Source organism: Tachypleus tridentatus, chromosome 11 (genome assembly GCF_004210375.1).
Source record: "Tachypleus tridentatus isolate NWPU-2018 chromosome 11, ASM421037v1, whole genome shotgun sequence".
NCBI classification, from domain to species: Eukaryota; Metazoa; Arthropoda; class Merostomata; order Xiphosura; family Limulidae; genus Tachypleus; species Tachypleus tridentatus.
Genome location: NC_134835.1, coordinates 18,984,172 through 19,009,317, shown reverse-complemented (window position 1 = coordinate 19,009,317; position 25,146 = coordinate 18,984,172). Strand labels below are relative to the sequence as shown.

The window sequence follows — 25,146 nt, the reverse complement described above, 5'->3', positions numbered from 1 at the left end:
TAGTTAAAGCCAAGGGAATATGTGAGGCAAGTCAGGTTATTATTTGAGCTGAAGTTGAGAACAAACAAATATTAGTTGAACCAGCAGAAATAGGTAAAGCAGATTTATATATTACTGTGTGTCTATAGACGAACAAAGAAATATTAGTTGAACCAGAAGAAATAGGTGAAGCAGATTTATATATTACTGTGTGTCTATAGATGAACAAAGAAATATTAGTTGAACCAGAAGAAATAGGTGAAGCAGATTTATATATTACTGTGTGTCTATAGATGAACAAAGAAATATTAGTTGAACCAGAAGAAATAGGTGAAGCAGATTTATATATTACTGTGTGTCTATAGATGAGTTAAGTGTGTGTATGTATATATATATATATTACTATGTGCCTGATAGATAGATATGGGATGCCTTTTAAAAGTGTTAAATATAAATGAAGTAAAGCAGTTATATCTAAGTATGTTGAAGAAGCAGATATGACTAGCAGCATAGAAAAAGCAGCTGTAGTATAATAAAAGGTGTTAAAAATAAGAAGTCTTAATAAATTAAAACTGACTAGGAAGTGTTAGCTGATGGAGGTTGAACATAAGCAAGGACCTATTACAAGAATACAGATACACTTGTGGGAGAGAATGGTTCTAATAATTGTACAATTAAATATAAGATGGTGCAGTCAGACCTCATTAAAATACACTCAATTACAATAAAAGCAGCTTAAAAAATACTACAAAGTCCCTTTGAAATGTCACTGACATCATTAAAACAAAAACACTTACTAGAAAACCCTGTTTAAACAAAATGATTTTTAAACAAAACAATAAGTTTTTCATCTGTACACATTTATTTTACAACACAAGCTGAAAAACCATAAAAGGACCAACAACATAAGATAACTGCTTCACACTATCATTAGATGGCACAAGATGCAAGTACTTATACCTTAATACAATGAGTCAAAGGAAACTTCCCAAGAAGAAGCCACTGTTTTAACAACAAATGTTTTGCAGGTTTAGCATGATTAGCAGTGGACAATGTTGAGCAAGCATTGTTAAAATGGTTTATCAATCCATATTTCATGAATATTCTGCTCATCAGGCCTGTTCTCCAAGCAAAATCAAGAGGAAGCTTTTAAAGTCAGGAATAGTTGACTGCAATAGTCTTGACACAGCATCATCTTTAAATCAGTGTGTGACCACACTGCTGTTGTCAGCAATGACATGGCTGACGATTCAGTGTCAACATCATTCCCAGTGCTAGTCAAAGGCTATGCTTCAACAGATATTTTTAATACTGTGATGCCTGATGAGATTTTAACATTAAAAAATGAAGTCTCTTTGGAAGGAAAGTAAAGCCAAGAAAGAATCACCATGATGCTGTATTTAAATATGTATGGACCAAAAAAGCTGCAGTGTTTTAAGAATCTGACTCTCTATCCATTGATCATCAGGCCAACAGATATGCATGGATGAATAGAAATTTATTCAGTGATTGGATACACAAAGAAATTTGGAAGTTCAAACATGAGAAAATCCTCATATTTGCAAACAATTGTCCAGCTCACCCAATCATAGACAGCCTAAAGTTGATAAAGCTTACATTTCTCCCACCAAATACAACATAAAAACTGTAGCAGATGGGCCAAAGCATGATAAAAAATTTCTAGAGCACTATCTCAAACAGGAAATGCTGGCATCTCTTGTTTCTGCAGAATGTCTACCAACAATCAACAACAAAGATGCATTTGGTATGCTACAGTAATTGTGGCAGAAAGTTACCAAGTTGACTATTGTCAACTGCTTCGTATCATCTGCCTGTGCACAAAATACCACTGGTCTTAACGTGGAAGGAGAGATCAATGCCAGTACTGAAAACAACAATTCCAGTACAACTTCTAATGAGGTTCCCAATGAAGAAGTTTGCAGTCTTTGGGAAAGTATGCCTTGAAACTTTGAGTTGCCCGAGATGTCCTGCAGATGAAGAAATTGAAAGTTATGAGTTGCCATCTAATGATGATGCTATTGTTTCCATATAGTGGAAGAACAAAACAATGAACAGATTAAGAGTCTTCATTATTCTTCATCAATGCTGAAGAACTGCCTTCATATTAATTACATAGTAAACCTATGCTGTTACCTCCAGTCTCATGATAATGTTCAAACAACACAGACTGGCGACACAATGTTTTCTATGCTGTGTTCATATTGCCATGGAACTTAGATTATAAACTTTATTATGCAAGATTTTGCCTTTTCAAGTAAAGTAACAAATTCTGTCTCAATGTACTGATGATGCAAAAAACCCTCTTCAGTTGGAAGTATTGTTCAATTGTTTGTAGTTAAGCACAAAGCTACACAATGGGTATTGAAACCTGGTTCCTAGTGTTGCAAGTCTGCAAACTTACTGCTATGCCACTAGGGGGCAGTTGGAAATAAAAAAGTTTAATTTTTGTGTGACATGTACTTTTCTATGGATGTAAAAAAAAATTACATTGTCAGGCACTGTAATTATGGAACACATTTGTTTTTCATGAAAGCACCCTATAGTGGTTTAATCAGTTATAATGAACTTCTGTTATAACAAATTATTTTACTAGGCCATTTCATTTTTATTATAATGAGGTTTAACTGTATTAATAACAAATACACTTCTAACACAGACTCTATATGAGTGCCAAAAAATAAATGTTTAAGTAAGGCATAATACAGGAGGTAGTTGTCCTTATTAAGTAAGGTATTATATAGGGTGGTAGTTGTCCTTATTAAGTAAAGCATTATATAGGGTGGTAGTTGTCCTTATTAAGTAAAGCATTATATAGGGTGGTAGTTGTCCTTATTAAGTAAGGCATTATACAGGGTGGTAATTGTCCTTATTAAGCAAGGTATTATATTGGGTGGTAGTTGTCCTTATTAAGTAAGGTATTACATAAGGTGGTAGTTGTCCTCATTAAGTAAGGTATTACATAGGGTGGTAGTTGTCCTCATTAAGTAAGGTATTACATAGGGTGGTAGTTGTCCTTATTAAGTAAGGTATTATACAGGGTGGTAGTTGTCCTTATTAAGTAAAGTATTATATAGGGTGGTAGTTGTCCTAATTATGGTAAGGTATTATATCAGGTGGTAGTTGTCCTTATGCTGTTCCTGTACGTGTTTCCTAAAGTGGATGGAAAAATAAGGTTTGGTATTGAGTTTAAATACAGCCAAAGTAAACGACATATGCCCATTACCAAACATAACTCTTCTCACACAGGCTCATTTGAACTGATGGACCATATAACCATGTGAACACATTTAAGGTCATTATAGTTCTGATACTACTAATTTTTAGTACAGCAAACTTTTAGTATAGATTACAAATCTTATACTTAAAAAAAGTGACTTTTACTGAAGTATTTTAATAAACTAAAACAGATTATCCATGAACACTGTCTTTTTGTTTTCTAACTAGTCCAAGTACAAAGTGAATTTCATCTTAAGATAAAAAATACTTCATCTAAGAAATTTCAAATTTTATTTGCCTAATCTCTAAACCCTCTAAATACATTTCAAATGTCTTTATAAGTAAAACTTTATATTTTACCTGTTATATAATTCAATGGTGAGCTATGCATTAATTTGCTGAGTGACTTTGCTGGACTATCAATTTGACATGATTCAGAGAGCATTAAAACAGTAAGTAGAAACAGATTTAGGTTGTTTTAATCCTAAAGATATTTAGAATAAACAACTGTAGTTTTCTGTTATAACATGTAATCATTCTAAAATTAAAAGAAAGTATTTTTTCTTTTTGTATGTGTGGTTGTTACAAGGTCAGTCAAATCAACCCAGTCCACACAAAACTGGGATAGCGAAAATAAAAAAAGTGTTACAGCAATGATTTGTATTAATTTAGACAGTTTTATAAGTTATAGAAATGAAATGTGAATAAATGTATTTCTAACCTTAACATGAAAATCACCTTGCATCTGGAAGAAGTCAACCCTCAGACTTTATATATTCACAGGTAAAGCTTAATAAAAATAATTAATTTAACAATATGATTTCTTTGTGTACATGAGACTTTTAATGCATGCCATATTGAGTGGTGATGAATTTACCACATTAAAAATTATAGTATGGATACTTTCATGGCAACCTGTTGATCAGACAATTAGTCAAAATGACAAAGCAAATATAGAAAGAATTATGAACAAAAAGTCCAGTTTTTAAATAAACAACTAAGAGGTAATATGCATCTGGAAAATTATAAGATTTATTACTAAAAGTAATAGTTTTAAGTTACCCAAAATTTTAGTTTCTATTAACTCTAATGCATCAGATGCAGTTGTATTGCATCTATTTTATGATAATAGGGATAACCTGAAAATATGTGAAAGTGGACAAATCAGAAAACCTGAGATGAATAACTCACTGAATAAGCAAAAAAGTTTATCAGAATACATATTCAAGATTAGAAAACTAATCACTGCTTTATGATTTTTACAGTAGTATATTGACCTAACTGTAAAATGGTACTGTAGAAATAGAGTAGAAGACTTAATTACTTAATCACTGCTTTATGATTTTTACAGTAGTATATAGACCTAACTGTAAAATGGTACTGTAGAATTAGAGTAGAAGAATTAATTACTTAATCACTGCTTTATTATTTTTACAGTAGTATATAGACCTAACTGTAAAATGGTACTGTAGAATTAAAGTAGAAGACTTAATTACTTAATCACTGCTTTATGATTTTTACAGTAGTATATAGACCTAACTGTAAAATGGTACTGTAGAATTAGAGTAGAAGACTTAATTACTTAATCACTGCTTTATGATTTTTACAGTAGTATATAGACCTAACTGTAAAATGGTATAGTAGAATCAGAGTAAAAGACTTAATTACTTAATCACTGCTTTATGATTTTACAGTAGAAGACTTAATTTCTTAATCACTGCTTTATGATTTTACAGTAGTATATAGACCTAACTGTAAAATGGTATAGTAGAATAAGAGAAGAAGACTTAATTACTAAATCACAGTTTTATGATTTTTTTACAGTAGTATATAGACCTAACTGTAAAATGGTATAGTAGAATAAGAGAAGAAGACTTAATTACTAAATCACAGTTTTATGATTTTTTACAGTAGTATATATACCTAACTGTAAAATGGTATAGTAGAATTAGAGTAGAAGACTTAATTACTTCATCACATCTTTATGATTTTTACAGTAGTATATAGACCTAACTGTAAAATGGTATAGTAGAATCAGAGTAGAAGATTTAATTACTTAATCACAGCTTTATGATTTTTACAGTAGTATATAGACTTAACTGTAAAATGGTATAGTAGAATTAGAGTAGAAGACTTAATTACTTAATTACTGCTTTATGATTTTTACAGTAGTACATAGACCTAACTGTAAAATGGTACTGTAGAATTAGAGTAGAAGACATTAATTACAGCGTTATGATTTGTACAGTAGTATATAGACCTAACTGTAAAATGGTACTGTAGAATTAGAGTAGAAGACTTAATTACTTAATCACAGCTTTATGATTTTTACAGTAGTATATAGACCTAACTGTAAAATGGTACTGTAGAATTAGAGTAGAAGACTTAATTACTTAATCACAGCTTTATGATTTTTACAGTAGTATATAGACCTAACTGTAAAATGGTACTGTAGAATTCGAGTAGAAGACTTAATTACTTAATCACTGCTTTATGATTTTTACAGTAGTATATAGACCTAACTGTAAAATGGTATAGTAGAATTAGAGTAGAACACTTAATTACTTAATCACAGCTTTATGATTTTTACTATAGTATATAGACCTAACTGTAAAATGGTATAGTAGAATTAGAGTAGAAGACTTAATTACTTAATCACAGCTTTATGATTTTTACAGTAGTATATAGACCTAACTGTAAAATGGTACTGTAGAATTAGAGTAGAAGACTTAATTACTTAATCACTGCTTTATGATTTTTACAGTAGTATATAGACCTAACTGTAAAATGGTACCGTAGAATTAGAGTAGAAGACTTAATTACTTAATCACTGCTTTATGATTTTTACAGTAGTATATAGACGTAACTGTAAAATGGTATAGTAGAATTAGAGTAGAAGACTTAATTACTTAATCACAGCTTTATGATTTTTACAGTAGTATATAGACCTAACTGTAAAATGGTACTGTAGAATTAGAGTAGAAGACTTAATTACTTAATCACTGCTTTATGATTTTTACAGTAGTATATAGACCTAACTGTAAAATGGTACCGTAGAATTAGAGTAGAAGACTTAATTACTTAATCACTGCTTTATGATTTTTACAGTAGTATATAGACCTAACTGTAAAATGGTACTGTAGAATTAGAGTAGAAGACTTAATTACTTAATTACTGCTTTATGATTTTTACAGTAGTATATCGACCTAACTGTAAAATTGTACTGTAGAATTAGAGTAGAAAACTTAATTACTTAATCACTGCTTTATGATTTTTACAGTAGTATACAGACCTAACTGTAAAATGGTACTGTAGAATTAGAGTAGAAAACTTAATTACTTAATCACTGCTTTATGATTTTTACAGTAGTATACAGACCTAACTGTAAAATGGTACTGTAGAATTAGAGTAGAAGACTTAATCACTGCTTTATGATTTTTACAGTAGTATATAGACCTAACTGTAAAATGGTATAGTAGAATTAGAGTAGAAAAGTTAATTAAAAGAAATTACTATTAATATTTATGTGCTGATGAAAAATTGTGAAGTAATTTGAGGCCTAGATTATGATGTTAAGAAAAGATACAACATGCGTGGAGAACAAACTAGATTCACGTTATACATTTGTTGTAGATTTTATCATTAGTAAAAACACATAGCAGAATAAGTAAAACATTCTGTTGGTAATATGTGAGAAAGATATAAAAAAAACATTTATTGGATGCCAATGATAAAACTTCTCTACATTTAAAGAATGCCAAGCTTAACTATGCCACTTCAGATGCTAGTTATAGACACTTCAAGATATTCATTGACATTGTACCTAGAAAGTAAATATATATTAATTGTTTCAGACTATTTAACCCAGAGTTGGAAACTAGTAGTGGCTAATCATTCAACTGACTGCCTCATTAATTGATTACAACCAACTAATTGAATGGCACAATATTCCCACAATCATGATACATAGAAAGAAATAACAGAAAACAAAGGTCAGAGAAAGGTTCTACCAACCAGTTGCTTTTTCCTTAGTCAACAGTTAAATATCACTGACATTGGCAGATAACATCAGTTACAAGTCATAAAAATTATAATTTAATATGGTTCACTGCCCACAGATCAATACATGATCTCCTTGTGTTGTAGTTACTTCCTGCATTTTAAAAACATCCTTTCATATTTTATAAAAACATACTTAAAATTATAAAAGTTACAAATTTACTTTCCCATGAAAACACTTGATCAATCTATGTGCTGTATAACAGTTATAAATACAGATTATGTTACTTCCAGTAACATAGCTTGGAAATTCTGTTAGTCAAGTTTCTAATTTATTATGAATACCATACATCAAACAGTAAACCGACATATCACGTTACATCAATGCCAAGTGAGTTAACAAAGCATATGGAACATGCCTTCATCCTACAAATTAGCTGTATGGAAATGCTTTCAGTTTGAAGTTTGGAAAAAAAAACAGTTTGAAAACAATATGCAAAATTTATGAACTGGAGGTCAGATATAAAATTGGAACATCATCAAACATGGCCATAAAAACAATTAAGAAAATAATGTTACATTACATAAAATGATAAAATTAAATGTAAACTCATGGGCTTCACTTTCTGTAAACAGTGAAGGGCATGTTGCTTTTCAAAAAATATTCCAGGAAGAATTTAAAATAGAATTATCTGAACAGCCAGAGGGCAAAAACAATAATGACTGTTGGAATCTTTGTGGCTGAAGATCCGATACCATTTTCAGTGGTGGATTATCTTAGCTTAAAGACTGTTAACATTTTGGAACCATGATATGAGATCCTTTCTAAGACTCACTTCAGTACAAACAGAGACAGGTCAAAACTTGACATTGAACTGTTGCTGCCACTTTCAGTGGTGAACGGACTCTGAGATTTATTGAAAGCTATACAACTGTTACTGGACATTTTATAATATGTAAAAATACAATGTAATTTTACTCTTTTCAGATAGTTTTCATCATCAGCAACAGCATCATGAAACATTAAGTGCAATAACTTTTTTTTTTACGCAACACTGTCCATATCATGTTACTAAACAAGGTTTTTATCAAGATACTTTACATCACATCAAAGTATTTAAATTCTGTGTGTGAAACTTCCACACAAAGGATTCCTTGTATTACTTCTATGACATAAGCATGTTCCAAATGTCAAAATTCATTAATTTTAAGTTTAAAGAATAGTAGAAATCAGAATTAATTACTAAAGAGCATGGGTACTTACCCATTTCATTATCATCTTCCTCACTGTCATTCTCCTGGGTATAACTGTTTTGATACAAATCTACAGATGACTGTATATTTCCATTGGTTATCATTGGTAAAGTCCTTCCATTCTGGGCATATTCAACAGTTACAGTTTCTCCTTTTCTCAGATCTATGTCATCACATATGTTTTCTGATGTGTCAATTTCTTTATTACCATTAAGCACGTTTCCATTAGAAAGTGCACTGTTTGTTATATTCTTATCTTCTACTGGAGACCTGCGAGTGTTTTTATGTGAACTAGAATCAACATGAACTGTTGGTTTACCACAAATTACTTGTGAAGTAGGACTAACTGATGTCGGGGAGTTACTGGAATATTTCAGTACACTAGCATGAGAAGTTCTTGAAGACTGAGCTGAGTAGTTTGGACTCCTAGCTGGAGAGCTGCCTTGTGATCTGGGACTTCGTGCAGGACGGACTTCGCTGTCAGTGCCATTAACCATTTCTATAAACTGTCGACACTTCAGAAGGAAGAGTAGGTTTGGGTTTCTTTCTAGAAGTCCTGGATAAAGCTTTCGGGTGGTTTCTGTAGCTTCACCAATCCTTCCAGCTAGCACTAGTTTAAGTATTCCTGTTCAGAATAAAATAAAAATACAACTCTTAAAAAGTTAAATAAATGGCAAATAAACTAAACCATATAGTTTATCAAAATCTAAATTATACCTAAAATAACATTTACACTTTAAACAAAAATACTTCACTACTTAACAACTGTAAAAAAAAACAACAAACTGACACAAGAAAGGAAAGTATAATATTACGAAAGTGTCTAATATAAAGTGACAGTGAGGGGGAGCTTAATAAAAGAGCTTAAAGCTTTATGAAAAACATTACTTTATATTTTGAAAGACATCTGAGCATAAAAACTAGCTGGATAAGTTAAAAAAATGTTTTTTTTGCATAAAAGTGGGATATTAATTTTGTTTTAACACTTCGTTACCATTATTAGTGTGGACTTGTAAGAGCAAATAGTGGAATTTGATCATCACTCTTGTAACACACCCACATTCCAAGTGGCAGGGCACACTTTATTTCTTACAGTAACAGAATATGAACTACTGATTCTCAGCCCTCTAATCTAATCACTGTTTGGTCCATAAAATCATCACTTACTCTTTAGGTTCTTAATCTGAGAATCTTGTAGGTGTTGAAAACAACAGAATGTAGAAAAGTCTTCTGAACTTTTCTCTTAACTTAAGAATAAGTGATGGGTTCACACAAGTATCAACTGTAGGAGTAGCATCACAAACCTTATGCCATATTCATGTGGAGATATTTTCACATAGTTTGTGCCACGGCTCAGTATTTAACATACGGTTCAATCTCACATTTACTTTATTATAAAGAAAAATAAACTGCATTTTCCTCAAAAACTTTCTTTCATGCATAACATCTCTTTGCTATATGTACTCCTTAAGATGTTGAAGTATTCAAAAGTTACCTTTACATAGCAGTTCTCTAAACAGTGGTGAAATATTGACAAATGATTATAAACAGTATTCAGAGCACGCTCTATAATACATGACCTCAAACAACATACTGCAGAGTCAACGTAGTCAAAATTACACTATGGATATGTAAATGTATATGTAATGTGAGAGAGATGCATAACTGGGATCCTGTCTTTATATTTAAAATAATTACTCAAATGAAACATTGGTTTAAACATAAATTTAAACATATCAGTGTAAATTTTATTATACTTAATAGTCACCAGTAAATGGTAAAATACAATAAACTGTTTCTTCAAATCCATTTTCAATAATAACATTTACCCTTATATTAGGTTTAGAACTGTGTTTAAACCATTGTTTCATTTAAGTAATTATTTTAAACATAGAGACATGAATCCTATCTGAGCATTGCTCTCATGTCAAACATCAATTTACACGTCGGTAGTGTAACTTTGGGATCTGCAATACTGTCTGAACTCATGTATTAAAGAGCGAGCACTGAGTAATGTATACAATCCGTCATCCATTCTTCGCCACCGTTTACAGGAATGCAACATAAATGTTTTTTCTAAACACTTTAGCATCTTGGAAAGTGCTTGTAGCAAAGAAAATCTAATAAGAAAATAAGTTTGTGGATTCTCAAGATACGTCCTGAATTAACTGCTAAGCAACCAACTTCAACTTTGCTTTTGAAACTTTGAGAAATTATGAATATTTTCAAATTTTAAAAATTTGTGTATGTATGTACTTTTATACCAAAATCACACTGGACTGTCTGCTGTGTCATCCACAGGAAATGGAATCCAACATTTTAACACTGCAAATTTGTAGACTGCTGTCTCAACAGGGGATTTGAATGTTTAAAGCAACCAACTTCAAATCAGCAGCTAATTGAAAACTGTTACAAACCACAAACCCAAAGTTTACAGGCTTTAATGTTAACTGTATACTGATCATAGTCTGGTTGGAATACATATATTTTTAACAGTAATACCATAAATTACACTTCTATTTTTCTCTAAACCACAAGAAGTGGCTTTCCACTCCCTTCATAAAGCATTCTAGCTTTAAATCTACTGTGACCTGCCCATACAGAAACAAATGGCTGTTTTATTCATTACAACAGCAACAAAATGATAAAATAAAAATAGAATTAAAAAAATAAACCAGTGTTAAAGTTTTAAATCACATAACTCTTGTGCTCCTACAGTCACATTTTGTAGAGGAATCTTTATTTACAAGTATGTCTCAAGATAATTATCTGCTTTCTGCCTTTTGTAAAGTGATTCATATGTAAGATATGTTTTCAGTGCTAAGCTGAACAATGTAACGTCATGTTTACTCTAGTCTCAGTTAGATGTAGAAGGTTAGAAATGCTAATGTTGTAGGTGCAGTCATGATAGGGTTCCTGTTAAAGATCATGTGACTGGAAAAAATAGTAATCAGAGAATGTTAGAATTCAATCAATACAAAACATGAAAACTGTCTTTGTAGCCACTTTCATTATCGCAGGTTGTTCAATAATTGACAGACTTTTATGTGATTAATCAGACTTCAACAAATGAAAGTCCGAGAATTTTTTTTTTACTACGTGTAGTGTCCTAGATATTATGAACCTGTTGAAAACCAACATCACAAGTATATTCTAGGTCAAACTGAGATGATCTTGAGCAAAAGTGATATTTTACTAACACCAAAACCTGTTGAAAACCAACATTACAAGTATATTCTAGGCGAAACTGAGATGATCTTGAGTAAATGTGATAAGATATTTTACTAACACCAATACAAAATTTTGTGAGAATCATTGTTCTACTAGTCTAGTGGATTTACTCTTGTTCAAAATTGCTGATTATAAATATATAACATATGGAATATTTGGTTCTGGAGAGTGAGCAAAACAGAACAAAAACTACCATCTTACTTTGTCTGTTCTTTATAGACTTTATTTCCTCCACAAATGCCTGGTTTGTACTTCTGGCAAAAGCCTCTGCTGAAGAACAGTACCCATGATGCACCAGATAGGTCTGCACAAACCTTTATAATGACAATTATATATGAATCATACACTTCTCACTGCAATCAACAGAAACATATTTGAAGTTCCATGTATGAATACATATTTTTACAAATGTTTTATTAATATGTTCCTAATTATAACAACTTCAGTCAGAAAACTGTCTGTATGTCCAAGGACAAAACTGCACCATTAAATTAAAAACTTATAGAAACTTAGCTTGCAGTAATTGTTCCACACAATTGCAAAAAACATAGTAAACAAGTTTTATTTATTTAATTTCATACAAGAGATATTTGGAAAATATTTTTTCTTTACTTGACTTCATTATGCTCTGAACAAAAAAATTAGTTTGTGAATTTTCTGAAGTTTTACTAGCTCGTAGGACAAAACTCAAAACAGTTCTGAACAAAATAATGCTAATTTGGCTTTGTATGTTAAATACAAATGTAGTTTCATTAAGTTTTAGCCCTAAACTGTCATGCTATTAGTGATGTAATTCCATGTATTTGAGTTGACAAAAAAAGCTACTGGTTTTTACACACATGATGAAAATTCCTTTTCAACTGTAAAAGCCAGTATAGTTTCCAGTTACTTGGAAGTCTGCATAGAGATTAGAACAAAATGATAAAAACTTAGCTTGGTGACATGTTGCTATAAGAAAAGATTTTTTCAACAGTTTCCATCATGATGACAGACCTTTTTATTAAAAAGCCATCTTTCATTAATTCATATTTCAATTTAATTATAAAGTTACAGTATGATAAGACAGGTTTAATTAAATCACTTTCCAAATAGCCATATTACGTTTCATTGTGCTGACATGGCCACTGTATTAGCCATATTAAGTTTCATTGTGCTGACATGGCCACTGTAATAGCCATATTATGTTTTATTGTGCTGACATGGCCACTGTATTAGGCAACATTTACATAGGCTTGATAAGCCAAGGTAGCTGCTAGAGTGGACAAAGAAAACCACTGAAATTGAATGTAATATATGTGAATTAACAGGAAATAGGTTTCAAACTTTTCACTCACCCACACATCTATATCTAACAAAACTTTCTATTTAACAATTTTTAAAAAAGCTGGCTTGCTTATAAATTTGTTTTACTAAACAACTTATTTTACTGTATTTCAGTAACTATAAACTTAGTTAAAACTGCACATTTTTGAACTCAAAATAAAAATAAAATTTACAAATTATGAAATGAAAGCTTTATGGGAAAGTCTTAGAAGAATGTCATAAAGACATAAAGCTCATTTATAACCTACAACAAAGATAAGGATTTTAATTGTTTCTCATAAAAACAATATAGTAAAATTGTTTTGAATTTTCAAAACTGCAAAATCATAGAAATATATACATAAAACAAATGTATTTTATTTCAAAAAGCTACACAGTCTGTATAAAGTTCTTCTGAAGTATCAAACTGTTTCCTCCACAAGTTTGTTTTGAAATGTAATAAAACAAACCACAGAAAAAATACATCAAATTGACACATCTGATCATTTGAGTCAGTATTATCCTTGAGATATTTTACAAAGTCTCTGTCTCACATTTAGATGCATACACACAGAAACATCATGAGCTTAAGTGTTAAGCCTGTAGTCCCAATATTATTCACAGAACTAAATTCATATGCATTAATTAATTAAAAATTACTAACAGATCTATTTTCTATAAAAACACTGTATTGTCCATCAAATGTATATTATGTACAAGTCACCTTTAACTGTAATGGCAAGTACATGCTTAACTGTTCTTTAACCCTATAAACATGGCATCAACCCACTGCTGTGAAACTATATACAGTAATGTTTAGTGCTGGATGATTTAACTGACTAATTATGAGCAATGGATACATCAAAATTACAATTATATTATTTGTCAAAAAGAAAAAAAAAAACTAATTAAAATTGGTGTTTTCAATTATTACCATTTTTGAATATTCCAACTATCAAAGCTTTCAAAATATTGCTACTGTGTTTGTTTGTTGTTAACCCCTTGGATTTGGATGGGTCAAAATGCACGTGATGATCTTTTATACAGACTAACATTTGAAATTTAATTAAACATCTTTCTTATCAATATTTTATTACAAGGTTTAATGATTAAATTTTAAAAATGTTAAATAAACTTTCAGTCTTCACTTTTCTGTATCATGACACTTCTTTGCTGCAAATTGCTCGTTTCATATTTTCTTTCTACCTCTGTATCATCCTTTGAGTACAATATCAATATCACACATACACTATTCATATTTCCAAGCCCTAATGCAAACTTATAACTTGCAAACTTCTTTCTTTATCAAGATATAAACAAGAATGTCAAACCCACATGCCCAACCAATCCCATCTTATTTTACTTTAAAAAAAAGCCAGTAATATTGCTTAACATTTGCCATAAGGTTATTTGTAACAAACAGATAGAGACAATTCTGACTTACAAAAATTCACTGTAAGGTCAGTTCTTTCAGGTGTCAGGTTTGGAAATATTTAGTTAGTTTCATTGTTTACTCTTGTGATGTCAGGCTTAACCTGTACACACAATTGTTTTAACCTGTTTATAGCCAAGTTAGAAAACAAGTTGAATTACAGTAGTTTTAGAATATTTTACTTTTTGTGTATAATAATATTTTGCATTGTAAACTGCTTATTCTAAAGTTGAAAATATTTTGGACCACAAACCTTGTTGCAAAAAACGTAAGCCTAAAGTACTTTATCCTGCTGACAGCAAAAAAATAGTCCAAACATAAGTCCTAAACTTCTTACATATAATGTATACTTTTTATTTATTGTTATAAAAGTAATTGAAATGTCAAAATTAGTAGCTTATCTGGTTAATACTATATGCCTGGACAACATTTACTGCACATCATGAGGTTTCAGCGGCCTACATACAAAAGTTCATTCAATTACTTTCATCTATGTTAGGCCAATTAGTATAACATAAAATTGTAGCTAATAATCCATATTTTAATAGCATAAAATTGTTTAAGTTCTTAGTGTTTTTAAGGTAATATAAAAAAATCCTAAATTTCTCCTAGTGTGTGAAAGGTGACATTTTCCATGGACATCCCATTTTATCTATTTCAGTCACAACTCCTCCAATAACTACAAAAATCAACATAAATTACACAATATAAAATTGTCATTGCTCAGACAAACTATAACTGTTATAATTTCAATTTTGTTTGCTTACAGAACCATCAAACAGAAAACTGGACCCCTCTTGCCACAGCAACCTGCCACATTCTCTATTTCAGGACTTGTTAACAAATTTGTTAATTAATTCTATATTATATATAACCAATAGAAAGCCTAGATTTTCATCTGTCAAATGACATATTATATTACATTGTTTTCTGAATGAATACTTGTATATTTCTTTTTTAGTACTAACTTTGTTCCCACTAGAAAGATAACAACTAGCTTGCATATATGTGTAATGGCTCATTGCATTGTTACAAAGCCAGACAAACTGTGATATTTAGAAGTCACTGACAGTCAAAAGTACTTTTCTTTTTCATTTTTATCCTTTAATTATTATAAAATTAAGTAAAATGTAAAAACAGGAATTTCCTTAGCCTATTAAAGGTTAGATTAAGCAAATTAAGTAATAACAATAATAAAAATATTTCATGAGGCATGCATTCGAGCAGATTGGAGTAGCTTGTGAGTAATGTAATTTGATGGTGCATTGTGAGCTAGAAGTAATTTACAACTTATAATGGCACAAACAGTAGTTAGATGTGGTTAAAAAGACAATAAATTATAAATAGATGTATAATATTATTAGTTATCATAGACAGTAAGAGTCTAAATGCACCTGTAAATCAATGAAGTAAATCATTCCAGATTCACAAAATATTTCTAATACAGTAAAAATAAAGTGTTTTATTGTCTGTTAAAATATGCTGTCATTCAACAAAGTGTTTTATTGTCTGTTATAATATGCTGTCATTCAACAAACTGTTTTATTGTCTGTTACAATATGCTGTCATTCAACAAACTGTTTTATTGTCTGTTACAATATGCTGTCATTTCAACACTCTGTTTTATTGTCTGTTACAAAATGCTGTCATTCAACAAAGTGTTTTATTGTCTGTTACAACATGCTGTCATTCAACAGTGTTTTATTGTCTGTTACAATATGCTGTCATTCAACAAAGTGTTTTATTGTCTGTTACAATATGCTGTCATTCAATAAAGTGTTGTATTGTCTGTTACAACATGCTGTCATTCAACAAAGTGTTGTATTGTCTGTTACAACATGCTGTCATTCAACAGTGTTTTATTGTCTGTTACAATATGCTGTCATTCAACAAAGTTTTATTGTCTGTTACAATATGCTGTCATTCAACAAAGTGTTGTATTGTCTGTTACAATATGCTGTCATTCAACAAAGTGTTTTATTGTCTGTTACAATATGCTGTCATTCAATAAAGTGTTGTATTGTCTGTTACAACATGCTGTCATTCAACAGTGTTTTCTTGTCTGTTACAACATGCTGTCATTCAACAGTGTTTTATTGTCTGTTACATTATGCTGTCATTCAATAAAGTGTTGTATTGTCTGTTACAACATTCTGTCATTCAACAAAGTGTTGTATTGTCTGTTACAACATGCTGTCATTCAACAGTGTTTTATTGTCTGTTACAATATGCTGTCATTCAACAAAGTTTTATTGTCTGTTACAATATGCTGTCATTCAACAAAGTGTTGTATTGTCTGTTACAACATGCTGTCATTGAACAGCGTTTTATTGTCTGTTACAATATGCTGTCATTCAACAAAGTGTTTTACTGTCTGTTACAATATGCTGTCATTCAACAAAGTGTTGTATTGTCTGTTAAAACATGCTGTCATTCAACAGTGTTTTATTGTCTGTTACAATATGCTGTCATTCAACAGTTTTATTGTCTGTTACAATATGCTGTCATTCAACAAAGTGTTGCATTGTCTGTTACAACATGCTGTCATTCAACAGTGTTTTAATGTCTGTTACAATATGCTGTCATTCAACAAAGTTTTATTGTCTGTTAGAATATGCTGTCATTCAACAAAGTGTTTTATTGTCTGTTACAATATGCTGTCATTGATGAAAGTGTTTTATTGTCTGTTACAATATGCTGTCATTCAACAGTGTTTTATTGTCTGTTACAATATGCTGTCATTCAACAAAGTGTTTTATTGTCTGTTATAATATGCTGTCATTCAACAAAGTGTTTTATTGTCTGTTATAATATGCTGTCATTCAACAAAGTGTTTTATTGTCTGTTAAAATATGCTGTCATTCAACAAAGTGTTTTATTGTCTGTTACAATATGCTGTCATTTCAACAAACTGTTTTATTGTCTGTTACAAAATGCTGTCATTCAACAAAGTGTTTTATTGTCTGTTACAACATGCTGTCATTCAACAGTGTTTTATTGTCTTTTACAACATGCTGTCATTCAACAGTGTTTTATTGTCTGTTACAATATGCTGTCATTCAACAAAGAGTTTTATTGTCTGTTACAATATGCTGTCATTCAACAAAGTTTTATTGTCTGTTACAATATGCTGTCATTCAACAAAGTGTTGTATTATCTGTTACAACATGCTGTCATTCAACAGTGTTTTATTGTCTGTTACAACATGCTGTCATTCAACAGTGTTTTATTGTCTGTTACAATATGCTGTCATTCAACAAAATGTTTTTCTGTCTGTTACAATATGCTGTAATTCAACAAAGTGTTGTATTGTATGTTACAACATGCTGTCATTCAACAGTGTTTTATTGTCTGTTACAATATGCTATCATTCAACAAAGTGTTTTATTGTCTGTTACAATATGCTGTCATTCAACAAAGTGTTTTATTGTCTGTTACAATCTGCTGTCATTCAACAAACTGTTTTATTGTCTGTTACAAAATGCTGTCATTCAACAAAGTGTTTTATTGTCTGTTACAACATGCTGTCATTCAACAGTGATTCATTGTCTGTTACAATATGCTGTCATTCAACAAAATGTTTTTCTGTCTGTTACAATATGCTGTCATTCAACAAAGTGTTGTATTGTCTGTTACAACATGCTGTCATTCAACAAAGTGTTTTATTGTCTGTTACAACATGCTGTCATTCAACAAAGTGTTTTATTGTCTGTTACAACATGCTGTTATTCAACAAAGTGTTTTATTGTCTGTTACAATATGCTGTCATTCAACAAAGTGTTGTATTGTCTGTTACAATATGCTGTCATTCAATAAAGTGTTGTATTGTCTGTTACAACATGCTGTCATTCAACAGTGTTTTATTGTCTGTTACAACATGCTGTCATTCAACAAAGTGTTTTATTGTCTGTTATAATATGCTGTCATTCAACAAACTGTTTTATTGTCTGTTACAATATACTGTCATTCAACAAAGTTTTATTGTCTGTTACAATATGCTGTCATTCAACAAAGTGTTTTATTGTCTGTTACAATATGCTGTCATTCAATAAAGTGTTGTATTGTCTGTTACAACATGCTGTCATTCAACAGTGTTTTATTGTCTGTTACAACATGCTGTCATTCAACAGTGTTTTATTGTCTGTTACAATATGCTGTCATTCAACAAAGTGTTTTATTGTCTGTTACAATATGCTGTCACTCAATAAAGTGTTGTATTGTCTGTTACAACATGCTGTCATTCAACAAAGTGTTGTATTGTCTGTTACAACATGCTGTCATTCAACAAAGTGTTTTATTGTCTGTTACAATATGCTGTCATTCAACAAAGTGTTGTATTGTCTGTTACAACATGCTGTCATTCAACAAAGTGTTTTATTGTCTGTTATAATATGCTGTCATTCAACAAACTGTTTTATTGTCTGTTACAATATACTGTCATTCAACAAAGTTTTATTGTCTGTTACAATATGCTGTCATTCAACAAAGTGTTGTATTGTCTTTTACAACATGCTGTCATTGAACAGTGTTTCATTGTCTGTTACAATATGCTGTCATTCAATTAAGTGTTTTACTGTCTGTTACAATATGCTGTCATTCAACAAAGTGTTGTATTGTCTGTTAAAACATGCTGTCATTCAACAGTGTTTTATTGTCTGTTACAATATGCTGTCATTCAACAAAGTTTTATTGTCTGTTACAATATGCTGTCATTCAACAAAGTTTTATTGTCTGTTACAATATGCTCTCATTCAACAAAGTGTTATATTGTCTGTTACAATATGCTGTCATTCAACAAAGTGTTCCATTGTCTGTTACAACATGCTGTCATTCAACAGTGTTTTATTGTATGTTACAATATGCTATCATTCAACAGTGTTTTATTGTCTGTTACAATATGCTGTCATTCAACAAAGTTTTATTGTCTGTTACAAAATGCTTTCATTCAACAAAGTGTTTTATTGTCTGTTACAAATTGCAGTCATTGATGAAAATGTTTTATTGTCTGTTACAATATGCTGTCATTCAACAGTGTTTTATTGTCTGTTACAATATGCTGTCATTCAACAAAGTGTTTTATTGTCTGTTACAATATGCTGTCATTCAACAAAGTGTTTTATTGTCTGTTATAATATGCTGTCATTCAACAAAGTGTTTTATTGTCTGTTAAAATATGCTGTCATTCAACAAACTGTTTTATTGTCTGTTACAATATGCTGTCATTCAACAAAGTGTTTTATTGTCTGTTACAATATGCTGTCATTTCAACAAACTGTTTTATTGTCTGTTACAAAATGCTGTCATTCAACAAAGTGTTTTATTGTCTGTTAGAACATGCTGTCATTCAACAGTGTTTTATTGTCTGTTACAACATGCTGTCATTCAACAGTGTTTTATTGTCTGTTACAATATGCTGTCATTCAACAAAGTTTTATTGTCTGTTACAATATGCTGTCATTCAACAAAGTGTTGTATTATCTGTTACAACATGCTGTCATTCAACAGTGTTTTATTGTCTGTTACAATATGCTGTCATTCAACACTGTTTTATTGTCTGTTACAACATGCTGTCATTCAACAGTGTTTTATTGTCTGTTACAATATGCTGTCATTCAACAGTGTTTTATTGTCTGTTACAATATGCTGTCATTCAACAAAGTTTTATTGTCTGTTACAATATGTTGTCATTCAACAAAGTGTTGTATTGTCTGTTACGACATGCTGTCATTCAACAGTGTTTTATTGTCTGTTACAATATGCTGTCATTCAACAAAGTGTTTTATTGTCTGTTACAACATGCTGTCATTCAACAGTGTTTTATTGTCTGTTAAAATATGCTGTCATTCAACAAAATGTTTTTCTGTCTGTTACAATATGTTGTCATTCAACAAAGTGTTGTATTGTATGTTACAACATGCTGTCATTCAACAGTGTTTTATTGTCTGTTACAATATGCTGTCATTCAACAAAGTGTTTTATTGTCTGTTACAATATGCTGTCATTCAACAAACTGTTTTATTGTCTGTTACAATATGCTGTCATTCAACAAACTGTTTTATTGTCTGTTACAATATGCTGTCATTCAACAAACTGTTTTATTGTCTGTTACAAAATGCTGTCATTCAACAAAGTGTTTTATTGTCTGTTACAACATGCTGTCATTCAACAGTGTTTCATTGTCTGTTACAATATGCTGTCATTCAACAAAATGTTTTTCTCTCTGTTAGAATATGCTGTCATTCAACAAAATGTTTTTCTCTCTGTTACAATATGCTGTCATTCAACAAACTGTTTTATTGTCTCTTACAATATGCTGTCATTTCAACAAACTGTTTTATTCTCTGTTACAATATGCTGTCATTTCAACAAACTGTTTTATTGTCTGTTACAAAATGCTGTCATTCAACAAAGTGTGTTATTGTCTGTTACAACATGCTGTCATTCAACAGTGTTTTATTGTCTGTTACAATATGCTGTCATTCAACAAAGTTTTATTGTCTGTTACAAGATGTTGTCATTCAACAGTGTTGTATTGTCTGTTACAACATGCTGTCATTCAACAGTGTTTTATTGTCTGTTACAATATGCTGTCATTCAACAAAGTGTTTTATTGTCTGTTACAAAATGCTGTCATTGATGAAAGTGTTTTATTGTCTGTTACAATATGCTGTCATTCAACAAAGTTTTATTGTCTGTTACAATATGCTGTCATTCAACAAAGTGTTTTATTGTCTGTTACAAAATGCTGTCATTGATGAAAGTGTTTTAATGTCTGTTACAATACGCTGTCATTCAACAGTGTTTTATTGTCTGTTAGAATATGCTGTCATTCAACAAAGTGTTTTATTGTCTGTTATAATACGATGTCATTCAACAAAGTGTTTTATTGTCTGTTACAATATGCTGTCATTCAACAAAGTGTTTTATTGTCTATTACAATATGCTGTCATTTCAACAAACTGTTTTATTGTCTGTTACAAAATGCTGTCATTCAACAAAGTGTTTTATTGTCTGTTACAACATGCTGTCATTCAACAGTGTTTTATTGTCTGTTAAAATATGCTGTCATTCAACAAAATGTTTTTCTGTCTGTTACAATATGCTGTCATTCAACAAAGTGTTGTATTGTATGTTACAACATGCTGCCATTCAACAGTGTTTTATTGTCTGTTACAATATGCTGTCATTCAACAAACTGTTTTATTGTCTGTTACAATATGCTGTCATTCAACAAACTGTTTTATTGTCTGTTACAATATGCTGTCATTCAACAAACTGTTTTATTGTCTGTTACAATATGCTGTCATTCAACAAACTGTTTTATTGTCTGTTACAAAATGCTGTCATTCAACAAAGTGTTTTATTGTCTGTTACAACATGCTGTCATTCAACAGTGTTTCATTGTCTGTTACAATATGCTGTCATTCAACAAAATGTTTTTCTCTCTGTTAGAATATGCTGTCATTCAACAAAATGTTTTTCTCTCTGTTACAATATGCTGTCATTCAACAAAATGTTTTTCTCTCTGTTACAATATGCTGTCATTCAACAAAGTGTTGTATTGTCTGTTCCAACATGCTGTCATTCAACAAAGTGTTTTATTGTCTGTTACAATATGCTGTCATTCAACAAAGTGTTTTATTGTCTGTTACAACATGCTGTCATTCAACAAAGTGTTTTATTGTCTGTTAAAATATGCTGTCATTCAACAAAGTGTTGTATTGTCTGTTACAACATGCTGTCATTCAACAAAGTGTTTTATTGTCTGTTATAATATGCTGTCATTCAACAAACTGTTTTATTCTCTGTTACAATATGCTGTCATTCAACAAAGTGTTTTATTGTCTGTTAAAATATGCTGTCATTCAACAAAGTGTTGTATTGTCTGTTACAACATGCTGTCATTCAACAAAGTGTTTTATTGTCTGTTATAATATGCTGTCATTCAACAAAGTGTTTTATTGTCTGTTACAACATGCTGTCATTCAACAGTGTTTTATTGTCTGTTACAACATGCTGTCATTCAACAGTGTTTTATTGTCTGTTACAATATGCTGTCATTCAACAAAGTGTTTTATTGTCTGTTACAATATGCTGTCATTCAACAAAGTTTTATTGTCTGTTACAATATGCTGTTATTCAACAAAGTGTTGTATTGTCTGTTACAACATGCTGTCATTCAACAGTGTTTTATTGTCTGTTACAATATGCTGTCATTCAACAAAGTTTTATTGTTTGTTACAAGATGTTGTCATTCAACAAAGTGTTGTATTGTCTGTTACAACATGCTGTCATTCAACAGTGTTTTATTGTCTGTTACAATATGCTGTCATTCAACAAAGTGTTTTATTGTCTGTTACAATATGCTGTCATTCAACAAAGTGTTTTATTGTCTGTTACAAAATGCTGTCATTGATGAAAGTGTTTTATTGTCTGTTACAATATGCTGTCATTCAACAAAGTTTTATTGTCTGTTACAATATGCTGTCATTCAACAAAGTGTTTTATTGTCTGTTACAAAATGCTGTCATTGATGAAAGTGTTTTAATGTCTGTTACAATATGCTGTCATTCAACAGTGTTTTATTGTCTGTTAGAATATGCTGTCATTCAACAAAGTGTTTTATTGTCTGTTATAATATGATGTCATTCAACAAAGTGTTTTATTGTCTGTTACAATATGCTGTCATTCAACAAAGTGTTTTATTGTCTATTACAATATGCTGTCATTTCAACAAACTGTTTTATTGTCTGTTACAAAATGCTGTCATTCAACAAAGTGTTTTATTGTCTGTTACAACATGCTGTCATTCAACAGTGTTTTATTGTCTGTTACAACATGCTGTCATTCAACAGTGTTTTATTGTCTGTTACAATATGCTGTCATTCAACAAAGTGTTTTATTGTCTGTTACAATATGCTGTCATTCAACAAAGTGTTTTATTGTCTGTTACAATATGCTGTCATTCAACAAAATGTTTTTCTGTCTGTTACAATATGCTGTCATTCAACAAAGTGTTGTATTGTATGTTACAACATGCTGTCATTCAACATTGTTTTATTGTCTGTTGCAATATGCTGTCATTCAACAAACTGTTTTATTGTCTGTTACAAAATGCTGTCATTCAACAACGTGTTTCATTGTCTGTTACAATATGCTGTCATTCAAGAAAGTTTTATTGTCTGTTACAATATGTTGTCATTCAACAAAGTTTTGTTGTCTGTTACAATATGCTGTCATTCAACAAAATGTTTTTCTGTCTGTTACAATATGCTGTCATTCAACAAAGTGTTGTATTGTATGTTACAACATGCTGTCATTCAACATTGTTTTATTGTCTGTTGCAATATGCTGTCATTCAACAAACTGTTTTATTGTCTGTTACAAAATGCTGTCATTCAACAACGTGTTTCATTGTCTGTTACAATATGCTGTCATTCAACAAAATGTTTTTCTCTCTGTTAGAATATGCTGTCATTCAACAAAATGTTTTTCTCTCTGTTACAATATGCTGTCATTCAACAAAGTGTTGTATTGTCTGTTACAACATGCTGTCATTCAACAAAGTGTTTTATTGTCTGTTACAATATGCTGTCATTCAACAAAGTGTTTTATTGTCTGTTACAACATGCTGTCATTCAACAAAGTGTTTTATTGTCTGTTAAAATATGCTGTCATTCAACAAAGTGTTGTATTGTCTCTTACAACATGCTGTCATTCAACAAAGTGTTTTATTGTCTGTTATAATATGCTGTCATTGAACAAACTGTTTTATTCTCTGTTACAATATGCTGTCATTCAACAAAGTGTTTTATTGTCTGTTAAAATATGCTGTCATTCAACAAAGTGTTGTATTGTCTGTTACAACATGCTGTCATTCAACAAAGTGTTTTATTGTCTGTTATAATATGCTGTCATTCAACAAAGTGTTTTATTGTCTGTTACAACATGCTGTCATTCAACAGTGTTTTATTGTCTGTTACAACATGCTGTCATTCAACAGTGTTTTATTGTCTGTTACAATATGCTGTCATTCAACAAAGTGTTTTATTGTCTGTTACAATATGCTGTCATTCAACAGTGTTTTATTGTCTGTTACAACATGCTGTCATTCAACAGTGTTTTATTGTCTGTTACAATATGCTGTCATTCAACAAAGTTTTATTGTCTGTTACAAGATGTTGTCATTCAACAAAGTGTTGTATTGTCTGTTACAACATGCTGTCATTCAACAGTGTTTTATTGTCTGTTACAATATGCTGTCATTCAACAAAGTGTTTTATTGTCTGTTACAATATGCTGTCATTCAACAAAGTGTTTTATTGTCTGTTACAAAATGCTGTCATTGATGAAAGTGTTTTATTGTCTGTTACAATATGCTGTCATTCAACAAAGTTTTATTGTCTGTTACAATATGCTGTCATTCAACAAAGTGTTTTATTGTCTGTTACAAAATGCTGTCATTGATGAAAGTGTTTTAATGTCTGTTACAATATGCTGTCATTCAACAGTGTTTTATTGTCTGTTAGAATATGCTGTCATTCAACAAAGTGTTTTATTGTCTGTTATAATATGATGTCATTCAACAAAGTGTTTTATTGTCTGTTACAATATGCTGTCATTCAACAAAGTGTTTTATTGTCTATTACAATATGCTGTCATTTCAACAAACTGTTTTATTGTCTGTTACAAAATGCTGTCATTCAACAAAG

General features: G+C 30.7%; 1 protein-coding gene across 2 annotated transcripts in view; it reads right to left on the bottom strand.

Moving 5' to 3' along the window:
* Positions 1-25,146, bottom strand: part of LOC143231734 (ran-binding protein 9-like) — an 86,071-nt gene that overhangs the window by 15,494 nt on the left and 45,431 nt on the right. For both annotated transcript variants that reach the window (XM_076466355.1, XM_076466357.1), the window contains 2 exons: positions 11,902-12,014; positions 8,480-9,094 (listed from right to left, as the gene is read on the bottom strand). In XM_076466355.1, the coding sequence (XP_076322470.1) occupies positions 8,480-9,094; positions 11,902-12,014 (728 nt within the window). The remainder of the gene's footprint in view (positions 1-8,479; positions 9,095-11,901; positions 12,015-25,146) is intronic.